The following is a 13,318-nucleotide window of genomic DNA, read 5'->3' as shown; positions in this document are numbered from 1 at the left end:
AATTTACAGGTTGTTAAGAGTGTCCTGAGTATGTCAGAGAAGGAAATGTCAAAGCAGAACAGCGCAGAAAAGTTTGAAATCAGAGAGCAGAATAAAAACAAGACTGAAGCAAAATGGAAGTATAAGGTAAGAATATTACAAATTTTGTAATGATTTAAACTAATTTACTGAAGCAAAGAGCAGCCTTGCTTGCAGTTTTTTTTTAATCTAGATCTCAAGTTTGAGAAAATAATGACTACCGTATTTTCCGCACTATAAGGCGCACCGGATTATAAGGCGCACCTTCAATGAATGGCCTATTTTAAAACTGTTTTCATATATAAGGCGCACCGCATTATAAGGCGCATAGGATAGAAGCTACAGCAGTGGTTCGGGTTGCGTTTTGCGTCCACTAGATGGAGCTGCGCTAAAGGGAATGTCAACAAAACAGTCAGATAAGTCAGTCAAACTTTATTAATAGAATACAAACCAGCGTTCTGACAACTCCGTTCACTCCCAAAATGAATAAACAGCTGTGTTATTTTTCCCGAGGTAATGTCAGCGGTGTAGTATTTTCGCAACACAGTTTATCTTTTAACAACAGCACGGTATAACAGGTAGTGCAACATTTTTATCACGTAGTGGACGGGAACTTTTCCTCGATTCAGTAAACACGTAAAAGAGTCTGATACCGTTACGGTAACTCAGACGTAAGTGCAATAACAATATAGTAACTCTCGAAATAGTGCAAAGCAATAACCATTTAACAATAACTCAATGTTGCTCAAACGTTACTGTCCATATTCACAATATGACCAACCTTGTTCAGTTGTGAACACACAAAAGAAACACGTAAAGCTCACTTTATCAGTTCATTCCTCATCCACAAATCCCTCGAATTCTTCTTCTTCAGTGTCCGAATTGAACAGCTGGGCGAATACGGCATCCAACATGCCCGGCTCGTTAACGTCGTTAACGTCGTAAATTTCTCTCAGCCACTCACTCATCTCTTCTTCGTCCATCCATCCCTTCGAGTTAGCCTTGATAATGACGCCGGCTGGAAAGTCTTTTGGCAAGGTCTTCCTCTTGAAAATAACCATGGGTGGTAGTTTCTGGCCATTAGCCTGGCAAGCGAGAACTACAGTGAAGGACGACTTCTCATTCCCTGTGGTGCGAACATTCACCGTACTGCTCTCGTTTTATCCACAGTGCGCTTAAATCTGTTACTTCGGCCACGCCCCCTGACTACGGTAGCCACGATTGACCAATATTGATCCATAGATAAGGCGCATCGGATTATAAGGCGCACTGTCGGCTTTTGAGAAAATTTAAGGCTTTTAGGTGCGCCTTATAGTGCGGAAAATACGGTAATTTCTTGAGATAACAAGACAATTTATGACAAGAAAAGGATGCTTGTTGTCACGGCACTCCTGATCTCTGCTTGGCATTAAAAGTAATAAGATTAAACAGCCTTTTGTCCTCTCACGGTAAAGGGGTTGGTCATATTTTATCTCGAGATAAAGCCTGCTTTCTTGAGATGTCAAGATAAACTAATCCATTATCATGAGAAAACAACCTTTGTTATTTCACGTTAATGCAATAATTCTGAGATAATAACATTAACAAAATAAGTGGATCTATGTCTATACTCGGCTTCTGTAGTAATGCGTGTTAATATAAAAGTTAAAAGTTAAAATAAACTGAAGCCATGGCATCCTTTGCAAAAGAACGCTCAGGCAATCGTGAAGGTTACAAACTGAGCAGCTGAACAGTAAACAAATTTAGGATCATTCAAAAGTGTTTTGCACACTTTACTTCAAAGCAGTCAGCAAAAATAATGATGTGGCCTAAGTCACACTTTTGAGGCCTGCAGCTCATCAGAGTTGCTTCAGAACCATCTACCCTCCCACAGTTTACCTAATGGAATTGCACCACGTTCTTATCCACTGTGTTGCATCAAAGTGTTTACACATGCTCTCATCTTTTACAAAAGAAAAGTTTGTTGTAGCATTATTGCTGAACAACAATGACGGAAGACATTCAAGGGTTTTAGTTTCATGGAAAATTCAATGCCAAACTGCTGTAGAATGTTTGCAGACCCTCCAAGGATCTTCATCCAACTGCTCCTTCACGTGGGGCCAAACATTTGCAGATGGAGTGGAGACTCTGTTAGATGTTTACCAAGGTCACCGGAGATCTTCGCTTGTGATCATTGTTGAATCTTGTAAAAGTTCACAGCTCCTCTGCATCATGTGCACGACACTTAGGCCTTTACTGTATGTTGTTGTCAATTAAAAAACATACATTAGACCTTGTGAAATGTCAGTTTCAGGTTATACCACGTCGTCACATGCTTTTCATTTAGGAGTCAAAATTGTTGAGGAATGAATATTTGAAAATGTATAATCTTGGATTTCACTTAATTACATGGTCTGCTCAGTGGGGATTTTATGGCAGCTGTTGTGCATTCTTCTTTGTGGATTTGGTCAAGTTTAAATTAGGTCAGAAAATGTCATAAGTGAATAAAAACTGTTCAAATTAATATGATGATCTTTTTTTAACTGTATTTTTTTTTTTTAGCCAAATTACTATTACTATTAATTACTATTTGACAGAATAGTTTGGTTGGAGCCAAATAGCAGAATCCAAACAAAATAACTAGCATGTTCTGAAACTACTGTTAGTTAAATTTACATGGCTGGCGAGTAGCATCCGAGATACAGAGACTTTTAAGAAGCGACAGATTTTTTTTTCTTTAAATCTATGGCAAAAAATGTATTGTTATGAAGCAAATATTGACTTCTACACAACCAACACACAAACAAATGCACAGTTCTGAAAGGAAGTAGTTACAAGGTTAAGACAGTTTCAAATGAAACTGCATGAAAGGTCAAATGTTGAAGACACATTGTGAACCAGTTATCCCTAAAAGAGACAGACATATTTTTGTCTTTCTGAAGCCATTATTGACACTGATATTTAAGAGTCCAGTCTCCTATTTGTTTTGAATTTGAATTTGAAACTTTACATTTACTTTGCCATATTAAATTGTTGTACCGCCCAGATGTTTACTGAGCAGTACGTCTACAGAAAAATTAACCCGTCAAAAACACTAACAGCAAATGAAACAGTACACTTAATAAGAAACTAAATTACAATTAACAAATTTAATCTTATTATTAGACAGCCCCGCGACCCTGACGGATAAGCGGTATAGAAAATGGATGGATGGATGGATTATTAGACAAAAGATAAAACATTAAAGTTGAAATCATGTATTTATTTGGCCATTTGGGGGGCAGCAGAACAATCTGTAAACATAATGTTGGCATATTATCACCCTCTAAACTTCTTTTGGGCAACGTTTTGCCATACAGCTGCTTATTTACACATCTGGCAGAGGCAGTAGCACTGCCACAAGTTCATTGAACCTATTCAGTAAGCTTCAGCAATTTCATCTTGTACCACAAGCTATGGTAGCTCTTTTTTTGTCTAATAAAGAAACTAACAAAACAAAAAACTCACAAAATGTCAAAATATTTGGGAAAACATGCTGTGTTAGTTTGTGTGTGTGTCTAAGAAGGAGAGAAATGGAACTTTAATACATGGCAGACAATGTTATTGTGGCTGGCCACCATAAATAAATGAATGTATGGGAAAACCCTGTGATATATTTATTCAGCCGCCCACCGGTATTATTCACTGTCCTTTCACTTCTGTTTTGGTCTCCACCAACCCTTCAGAAAAATATGTAAGGTTGTTCTGATACTGATACCGACATCAGAAACGCCTCCATTACGGCCTATAATGCTTGATCAGTTATCAGCAAGTACACAAGTGTATGCACCAATCTGATAATCCTGTACACCTGTATGCAATTTTTTTACTGCACAAGTAGCCAGTATAAATAAATGACGAGCAACTTGTGTAACCGGAGGCACATCCAGAACATCCAGAGCAGCGATCTGCTAAATGTGTCTCAGTGTTCACCAGCTCATCTTGAATAATGTCTGTCTGTCTGTCTGCTGTTTGGTCCTGGTCAGAGCAGGTTCATTAGAACAGTTTGACTAAAAACAGTTGCTGGAAATGCAGTTGATGAGAGCAGTTGGAGGGCTGCACAACCAAAACAAAGAGCTAAAAGAGTATTTAATTCTGAGCTGAGGTTTCCCTCAAGAACAGAGTAAACCCTTTAACATTAGGTTTAGTCATTTTTAGAACAAAAATACTGAAATACAGCTTTATATTCATTTTTAAAATTTGATACTTTGTTGTCACTTAAAATGTCATAAGCTAATATCAGTTGATATCAGACTGTGTGGCTGTTATTTATCATCATGCTTATTTCATTTGCTTGTTTTGTATTTGTGACAGTTTCTTTTTTTTTTTAACTTTACAGAATAGTAAACCAGATTCTCTGCTGAAAATGGAGGAAGAGTGCAAATTTGACAGAACGCCGCTGTCAGGCAATAAAGACAAATTCAGCTTTACTATGTCTCATAAGAAAATGCTTGGGTATGTATGGAATGACTGTGATTGCCATATAAACATTTTGCGAAAGAGAGGAGAGCATGTTAACCTTTACAGTGATTATTGAGCTATGTGGCTATAAGCCCCGTATCCATTAGCACTAATTCAAGGACTTCTCACTGTGAGTGCCTGGCTGAGCCTCGTATCACTCCCTCAGTGTCCTGTGGTTTCCTTTTCAGCTCCAAGATGCTGAAACCTCAGACCAACTCAAGTGTTTTTGGATCATTACAAAATCTAAAAGAGGACAAGACCAAGCCAGTGAGAGATGAGTATGAGTACGTCTCAGATGAGGGGGAGCTGAAGATTGACGAATTCCCCATCAGGCGGAAAAAGAACACTGTAAAGAGAGATCAGTCCTGTGAGTATTTGTTTCAGTTTATTTAAACTGTCAACTACGACTGAGAAATTGGCATGAAAAGCTCATTATGTTTTGATCCAGTATTTCCTGGTCTGAATCAGATAAGTTATTTAACTTTTGGAGCACATTTTATTGAGGTACATTTTCTTTTAATATTGATTCATTAAGCAGTTTAACATATTTGGCTACATGAAAAGGATAAAAACTAGACCCATGAATCCTCTGAATCGCATGTCTTAATTTGTTCATTTAGAAAGAATTTGTTCAAGTGTGCTCATGTGCTCCATGACACCTGGTTTGAATACAACTGACCAATCAAAGCTTTGTTGCTTTGTTTAAGATTTGAGACATCATCTTTCAGCAAAGCTAGGCAGCTAGAGCCATGAAAAATAACACCAAAAATGGCCAGAAAAACGGACAATGCAAATGTACAGGCTGTCAACTCAGATATAACATCTCTTAGCTTCACATAAATCTTTGATCGTCATGAAAAAAAGATGTTCCATGCAACGATCGCAGCTTTGGTATGTCTCGAAAATGCCAGCGGCAGCAGAGAGTGGTTAGTTAGCACAAGACATAGAGGAAAACCTGCTGAATGAATAGCAAGAAATGGCACTTCAGTCTCATTATCAGGCTCTGTATTATATGTTAGCCTTGATTCCACATAACAATACCCCGCCCTACTACCTACTTTTTCATGAAAAATAGATTTAGCTGTTGCTCAGTGACAAATTCATTTTTTCCCAGTTTTGTCAGACATCAGAGAACCCATTCAGCCAGCCAAGAAGCCGAAGTTCCAACCACTGGTTTCCAAGGTACGTACCACATGATATTTCCTTCGATTAATGACCTTCATCATAATCAGATGGTGTGATGCTAAGTAGCTAATGCTAACACTGGACTGACACAGCCACCTGATGAGCGCCAATACCTGTCATATAAAATTATTTAAAAACCGATCACGTTCTGGGGATTTCACGCACAAGGAGGTGCTGCAGCGCTCCTTTAAAGCTCAGATGTTTACAAAGAAAGTGTTCTGAGTAAATCAGAAGAAGGAGTTCCCTAAGCTGTGGCCACCACCACCCACTAATGAGGGAAATAGCTGTGGCATGAATGGAGGAAGAAGAAGAAGGAGACTTCTACCAGATGCTGTTGTGTTTACTGATGAGAGGTCACTGGAAACCATATCATCATGCAGTCTCAGATTTAACTTCAGTCAGGTCTATTGCAAGATTATAAATGTAAAGAATTTCCCCTGGGGTCCAGAGGCAAAGATTTGTTGTGTCTTGTATTATTATGATCTGACTTGTCTACACATGTCTGAATTTAGACTGCATATTTCTATGTATTGTTCTGGTCAAGGTCACATTATAGACAATGAAACTGTGGGAAAGCAGTCATTAGATATAAAGAATTAGTACAAAGGGACTAAAATAGCTAAAATTACTTTCAAAACAAGACATTTGACGGAGATGTCTCACCCGTATTCCTCTGTTGCTGTGTCTCTCATGTTCTCCTCAGAGTGTGGACTCCTCAGATGAGGAGACTCTGCACATAGACACAGAGGCCAAACCTGAGGTCAAATGCCGCAACTCCAAGGTCAAGAAGAAGGGCGGCAGCGCTGCAGGGATTCTTGACCTGCTGCAGGCGAGCAAGCAAGTGGGTGGGATTGACTACAGCGCCAACAGGTAGACTGACTTCCTCTGATGTCATTATTTTCTGCTTCACTCTATTTCCTTCAGCGAGCAGGGAATGCACGGCGTCACTCTCTAAATGGCTCCCACTGGACCCTTTGAGTAAATTAATCTTAGGACTCACGCTCCTTAATAGGGCACCATACTGACAAACGAATGGCCCTCTCGACAACAATATAATTGGATGAAAAAGCTAAATTTTATAACTTCATTTAGAGCTGAAAAATCGGCTAGTGGACCGGAGCAACAATTTATGCAGATTCTGTCAGCAGTTTGTGTTAAGTCAATGTTTGTTTCATCCTGCCTTAATCTATCAAACCCTGCGTGGCTCCAGGCTCTTCCCTTTGCCTTTTGCTGTTTTGTTCGCCGCTTGATGGTCTATTTCCACCACACTGAAAGCTACAAATGAGCAATGAAAGAAAGAAAGAAAACATAGTCTAAAATATGTTAACTTCTCATATTGTTTTGGTGGTCTCAAGAAGAAACTGTGACTGTGGGGAATGGAGACAACAGCTCATTATAGCAGTGTTTGAATCACTTTGCTCATTTCTGCAGCTCAGCAACTAATAACTTAATTTATTTTCACCGCTGCTTCTTAAACTAATCACAGGTCCGAGGAGAATATCAAGACTTGACAGATTTACTTTGCTTTTGCTGATTCGGTGTAATTTTTAATATTTTGCAGGCATCTAATGATGATGATGCTTAATAGCACAAACGGTGACGGTTACATCAGCTTCAGAGCCTTTTTCAGTGATTTCTCTCAGTCACTCTTCACCTCTGCCGGTGTGTCGACTGCTGTGTAATGGCTGTGTTGTTGTGTATTTTTTTTTTTTTTTTTATTGACATACTTACAGTCAGCCACCTGCATCTCCCAGTACACAGGAGGCCATTCAGGGCATGCTGTCCATGGCCAACCTGTCGTCTTCAGACAGCTTGCAGCAGCCGTGGAGCAACAGCCAGTCCAAAAACAATAGCCAGCTGAAGAGCAACTCACACAGTGGGCAGGCTGGCAAGAAGGCTGGCGGAGGAGCCAGCGGTGGCAACGACAGCAAGCGGCCCAACAAACGGCTCCCGAAGAAACCAAGGAAAAGTAGCAGTATTGAGAGTCTGGACTATGATGACGACCAGGATCACATGGACGCTTGTTTCAAGGACTCAGATTATGGTAATAAAGTGTTCCCTTTTAATCAGAATTTTAAAAACACGCTAGATCACTAGAGCTCATCGAGTTAAGGCTAATGTTGCAGGGTTATTTTTTGAGCAATGACAATCATTTGCCCTACCTGACTCTCACTTCTGTTAACAGGTGGTGTTAAAGTCAGATTGGCCCCTTATGGATCCATTAGTGGGTCTTAAACTCTAAATTTGCTCTGGAACGTTTCTTTCAGAGTAGATGATAGAGCTTGTGTGTATTTGTCATGTGTCCTTTTTCAATCCACCCTTTCGTGTTGTTCCAATTTGGGAGTGTTTTCCTCTGAAACCTTTTCTTTGTGAAACCCATCCAAACACAGCTGTTTGGACCTTGCCAGCTTGTTAATAAGCCATTAACACAAGTTCCGAAATTGTTATTTTACATTCTTTTTGAACTTCTAATTAGTGGCTAATTAGTTGTTCGTAGCACGAACATTCTGATATCTTCAGGCCTGAGTGAAGCCTTTCTCACACACTGGCACTCTTTTCTTCTTTTGTAAACAGGCCATTTTTTATCTTGATCATCCAATTACCAGATATTAAAATGTCTAGATTGGAATGCTTGTGTGAGCAGGCAGGGAGAAGTGGGTAGTCAACAGCTGTCTCACAGCTGGCCGAGATGCTGTCACTGGAGAAATTCCACCATTTCAGATGCATGGAAAAGGGAAATAACTGTACTTAAAGTCACATTCGTTACATATGTGAAAATGACTGCCAGGCAAAGTTCCATTTTCTACATCCTTCCAATGAGAACCTTACATGCATGACATGTTAGTAATTTGTTACATCTTTTGATTTTAGTTTACCCCTCGTTGGAGTCTGAAGAGGATAATCCCGTTTTTAAATCCCGATCGAAAAAACGGAAAAGCAGTGATGACACTCCATACAGCCCGACAGGTAAATAATTGCATTGCTAATGAAAGCTGTGCACTTAACAGAAGCCAATCCATTGTAACCCATTACTTCAATATCATCACAGCCCGTGTAGGACCTTCAGTTCCTCGACAGGAACGGCCGGCGAGAGATGGAGCCCGAGTGGCCTCCATAGAAACGGGACTGGCTGCAGCTGCAGCAAAACTTTCGCATCAGGTACGTCTTAGCAATACTTTTACATAATGATAGTAACTACTCCTCTAAGTATTACTAAATACAGGTATGTGTCGACAGGAGGAGCAGCAGAAAACCAAGAAGAAGAAAAAAAGCACCAAAAAGAAGGCAATAGTAACTGAGGAGCCACTGAAAATCTCTCAGGACAGTAGCTCACCAGAGCACAATCTGGACTCCCAAGATGGCAACCTGACAGACCATGAGTTCAACACTGGGACAGTGAAGTCGCTGGGAGGGCCACAGCCCATGGCACCAGGGGTTTTTCTCAGCCAGAGGCGACCGTCCATGTCTTCTCCCAGCACCAACAGCAACAGCACCAACTCCACTAGCACCAACAGCAGCAGCATGGCCAAGGGGGATCGTGTGGGGTTGGCAGACGCCAAAGGTGAGTCGTTATGAAAGCAGTGTGAGGCTGGTTGGACTGTGTCTTTTCAGGTGGAAGAAAATTCAGATCGGTGCTGTTAATTACCTGTTTGCCTTAAGCCCCCATGTGTAGAAATGTTAACCATGCAGTGGTGAGGGCTTTTAGTCAGAATACCCCTTTGATCCAGAATAAAGTATTTCAACAACTGTGGCAGAGTTTGCCATCAGGTTTGGTAGAAATGTTCACGTGCTCCACAAGATGAATTGTGATCAATTTGGTGATTCCTGAATTTTCATGTAGCGCCATCAGGTCAGAATTTTTTACTTTGGTCCACTCTTCCTGAGCTGCACACTGTGTTCAGCCTGATTAATTATGTCTAACATAATAAGGAAGCCTTACGGAATTTTTTCCATTACAGCTGGGAACACAACATTTCCTGTGGCTACATATGACAGTTTCTAAAATTCCACTATGGACATTGATGGGTATACTAATTAGTAAATGCCAGCACCCTTAGTGTGCTAACCTCAGCATTTAACTGCAGCCCCAAAGAGGACAGCATGGTTATGGACTCCTGGACTTGTTATCTGATACAGCATGCAAACTGCACAAACTGCAGATTTGTGTGGTTGTGTGTAAATAATAGGTGGTGCAGATTTTATATATACGTGTGTACATATATCATCATATATGTGATGATGATATAGCTTAAAGGTATCCTGGGGTGTTTTTGGACCACTGGGGGCGCTATTGAGCAATGTTGGTATGTTTTAAAGTTATTCCACCGATGGACAGTTGGTGGTAGTAATGTGGAATGTACCAGTACTCCTGCATGAAGGCAGGGAAGAAGAAGCTAGCTATTTACAATAATTTAAAGATTTTATTGATTAAAAAAAAAAGGTCAGACATAAGTTCTCTCTGCAAATCCTTGCTTATCTCCTGTCTTTTCTTGTTGTGTTCACAGCAAAGCGGCTAAAGAAAGGCATGGCAACAGCCAAACAGAGACTTGGAAAGATTTTAAAGATCCATCGAAATGGAAAGCTCCTCCTGTAGCATGCAGCAGACTGCTGTAGGACTGGGAATTCATGAGCTGGGTCCCATCCCAACCTCACCCCCCCTGTTCACTGATTAAAGCCAACAATGAGAAAAAAGAAAAGTCATGCATTTTTCAATTTCTAAGAAGAACATCACTCAAATAGGTTTTTGCCTCGACTTATACTTTATAACTTTCAGATATTAAAGTGTACAGAACCTACTATAAATATTTTTTAAGAGAACATGTCTCATTTTACTACAGCTGTCAGTTTATCAGGGGTTGCTAAAACATGAAGTAGAAGTACATTGCAGTCATTCCAAGATTTTTGAAAGTATCCCTTGCATGTATTGAGTTGCATGTGCGCTTGGGTCAGGGTTCGGGGATTTTACAGTTTAATTCCTACTATATGGATGCAGCTTATCATTGCCACACTGATGATGTTGGAAAGGAAAACGGCCTCCTTTCGTCCTTCCCAGCCGAGATTCTCCATGTTTGGCAATGCACGGTTTTGCTTGGAGCCAACTCGAGCATTTATCTCTTTATGTTAACACTTAACTTTTGCAGAGCACTATCAGCGGTGATATTTATTTATTTGTGTCGAGTCGAGTCATAGATAGGAACGTCATAGAACAGCTGTAAAGCACAAAGTGTCAGGATGTTTCCCACAGTTATACATAGGACTAAGTGCGAGCAGAGGCCAGCTGAACAGCATAGGATTTGTGGCACTTTGCGGGACCTGCAGCTAATGATAAGCCTCATCCATGTCAGGTCTGCCGTTACATGGGGATACTTTCTCTCTTCTTTTGCTTTCACAGGCAGCACCAACAACCTAGACTCATCTCTGCATTTTTATGGCTTCGCACAGTACAGTACAGTATATAGAATGTAGCTTGTACATAGCCTTTTTAATTACTACTTTTTGTATCCTTTCCCCTTAAGGCTTAATTCTACATTTTTACCGGTTTTGCTAATTATGAAGAAATGAATAAAAATATATATATGGATATACAGTATAGTCCTAATTTTTGAACTTTTGTTTTTTTGTTTTTTTTTTATAGCAAAGATTCATTTTCTTTTCTTTTTCTGTTTGTTAGATTCAAAGGTGTTGCCTGGAAAGCAACTGAAGAAATAATACATTTTATTGTCATATGGCCTTACATACACAAAGCTAATTGTATTGTGATTCTGTTTGAACAAGAGACGAAGCTTTGAGGAAAAGTGATGTTTAAAAAAAAAAAACACTTAAAGTTTCTACGACCAGCCTCTTGTTCGAGTTCTAGTATCCTGAAGGGTTTCGGAATTATTTTACTAGCACCTTGTGAAGTGTTTATGTGTCGGTGATGTAATTTATTAATGTTTGTAGCTTTTTTATACTTGTACAATTCTGAAGAGTTTTTGTTTTTGAATATTTCATCGACTTGTGGAATTACCCTTAGCAGACAAGTTTTTTCCCTTTTTGTTTTTTTGTTTGTTTGATTTTTATTTTTTTATTTTTTGGGATGTGTGTGTGTGTGTGTGTGTGTGTGTTTGGGGGGGACATTTTACACACTAGAATCTACATTAGCAAACTTTTTTTTTTTTTTTTTTATCTCCATCCTGTCTTCACTCAATGTTAATGTTATCATGACATCATGGTCAACATTTCCAATGTGACATGTTATTATTATTGTTAATATTAAAATGATAAACCACCGCGCCCACGCCTCCATCACACCATTTTCTTTTGGTCAGGACTTTTTTGAACACAGTTTAATGTGCTGTGCTGTATAGCGGCAGTGTTTTAGTCCATTTCTCAGATACATTATGAGCTCTGATCAAACGCTGTCAGTGGGACATATTTTCAGGTTTTTATTTGTACAATATGTGTGTTGCTTTGTTGTGGTTTATTTTTGTATGTCTGACCTATTAAATGCATCCACTGTGCCAGGACAGTGAATGATATATGTTGTAGCTGTCTTCCCTTACTGTTCTTTACAGTACTAGTAAGTATTTACAATCCTTTTTGACCTGAATCTATATTTTTCTGTATTTAGACGATTCTGTTTGAGGTCATGGCTCACTTTTTTAAGCTGTCGAGAAATGGCAGATTGCGAGGAACAAACATATTGTTGTTGAATGATATGATTGTCAGCCTTGTTTACTTTTGCAATACAGTTACTGTGGAAAACCTACTTTGTAATGTGTTCCTGTCCCACTTGCAATGTGACGGCTTCTGTGGTGACGACTAAACATGTTTCCCCTGCTTCGCATTGTCATGCTTTATAGTTGCATCAAATCCAGCATTATCATACTGATCACAAACTGATATGTTTTCTTTAACAAAAAGAAAGAAAAAAAATTCAGCCTGAGCTGTCAGCGTCTGGACTCAGTTTAGGATGTTGCCTCCCGGTGCTTTAGCAGCTGCTTTAGCCAAGTCATTAATTAAAACCAAGCCAAAGTCAACACCATTAAAAATGTATTAACGTAAAAGTGCTCTCAAGCAGTCGAACTCTTTGTTGGAGTATGCCCTTTCACCATCCTGAGCAGGTGTTGCAGTGTCTAAATACAACATACATAAAAGGATGTGCTGAGTCAGGAGAAAATGTTTCCTGCTCTTTACTCTTACTGCCTCATAAGACCTGATTTCGTTCTTAAATCCTTAGACAGAATTCATGTCAAACTCTAGCAACAGCAGGTCTACACCACTAGATGGAGTCAAAAAATACATGAATGCCACAACTGGTGGATGATTTCAAATCTTCTTTGTGCAATATTGTTTAAGCAGACCACACATGCAGGATTCAGCTATGTGTTTTGCATATTGAGTATAGCAGTTTGACTATTCAACAAGCTTTTAATTCACGCTTTGATTCTGTCCAGAGCTTTTTTTTTTTTTTTTTTTTTAAAAAAAAAAAAGAAATTCTCTATTACAACCAGATTTTGCAGCAACATTTTTGTCTCCAACAAAAATAAGTCAATTAACTCTCACTTTGTGTAATTAAAGACTGATTACATAAACAGGGAAGTTACGTGAAGCCTTCACATTATGCGGCTTGTTGCCCGTTGTTTTAATCCTGGCC

The 13,318-nt window shown here is 39.4% G+C and overlaps 1 protein-coding gene across 2 annotated transcripts in view; it reads left to right on the top strand.

Moving 5' to 3' along the window:
• Positions 1 to 13,129, top strand: part of phf2 (PHD finger protein 2) — a 33,670-nt gene extending 20,541 nt beyond the window's left edge. Inside the window, exons 13-22 of one of the 2 annotated variants that reach the window (XM_046381695.1) lie at positions 10 to 126; positions 4,376 to 4,491; positions 4,686 to 4,864; positions 5,612 to 5,679; positions 6,386 to 6,552; positions 7,416 to 7,726; positions 8,554 to 8,649; positions 8,732 to 8,841; positions 8,920 to 9,244; positions 10,188 to 13,129. In XM_046381695.1, the coding sequence (XP_046237651.1) occupies positions 10 to 126; positions 4,376 to 4,491; positions 4,686 to 4,864; positions 5,612 to 5,679; positions 6,386 to 6,552; positions 7,416 to 7,726; positions 8,554 to 8,649; positions 8,732 to 8,841; positions 8,920 to 9,244; positions 10,188 to 10,276 (1,578 nt within the window). In that variant the 3' untranslated portion in view covers positions 10,277 to 13,129. The remainder of the gene's footprint in view (positions 1 to 9; positions 127 to 4,375; positions 4,492 to 4,685; positions 4,865 to 5,611; positions 5,680 to 6,385; positions 6,553 to 7,415; positions 7,727 to 8,553; positions 8,650 to 8,731; positions 8,842 to 8,919; positions 9,245 to 10,187) is intronic. The other variant, XM_046381697.1, reaches the window with a different exon arrangement.
• The last annotated feature ends 189 nt before the right edge of the window (positions 13,130 to 13,318 follow it).

The sequence above is a fragment of the Scatophagus argus genome, chromosome 3, assembly GCF_020382885.2.
Source record: "Scatophagus argus isolate fScaArg1 chromosome 3, fScaArg1.pri, whole genome shotgun sequence".
Taxonomy (NCBI): domain Eukaryota; kingdom Metazoa; phylum Chordata; class Actinopteri; family Scatophagidae; genus Scatophagus; species Scatophagus argus.
This window is presented reverse-complemented; position numbering and strand designations above follow the sequence as displayed.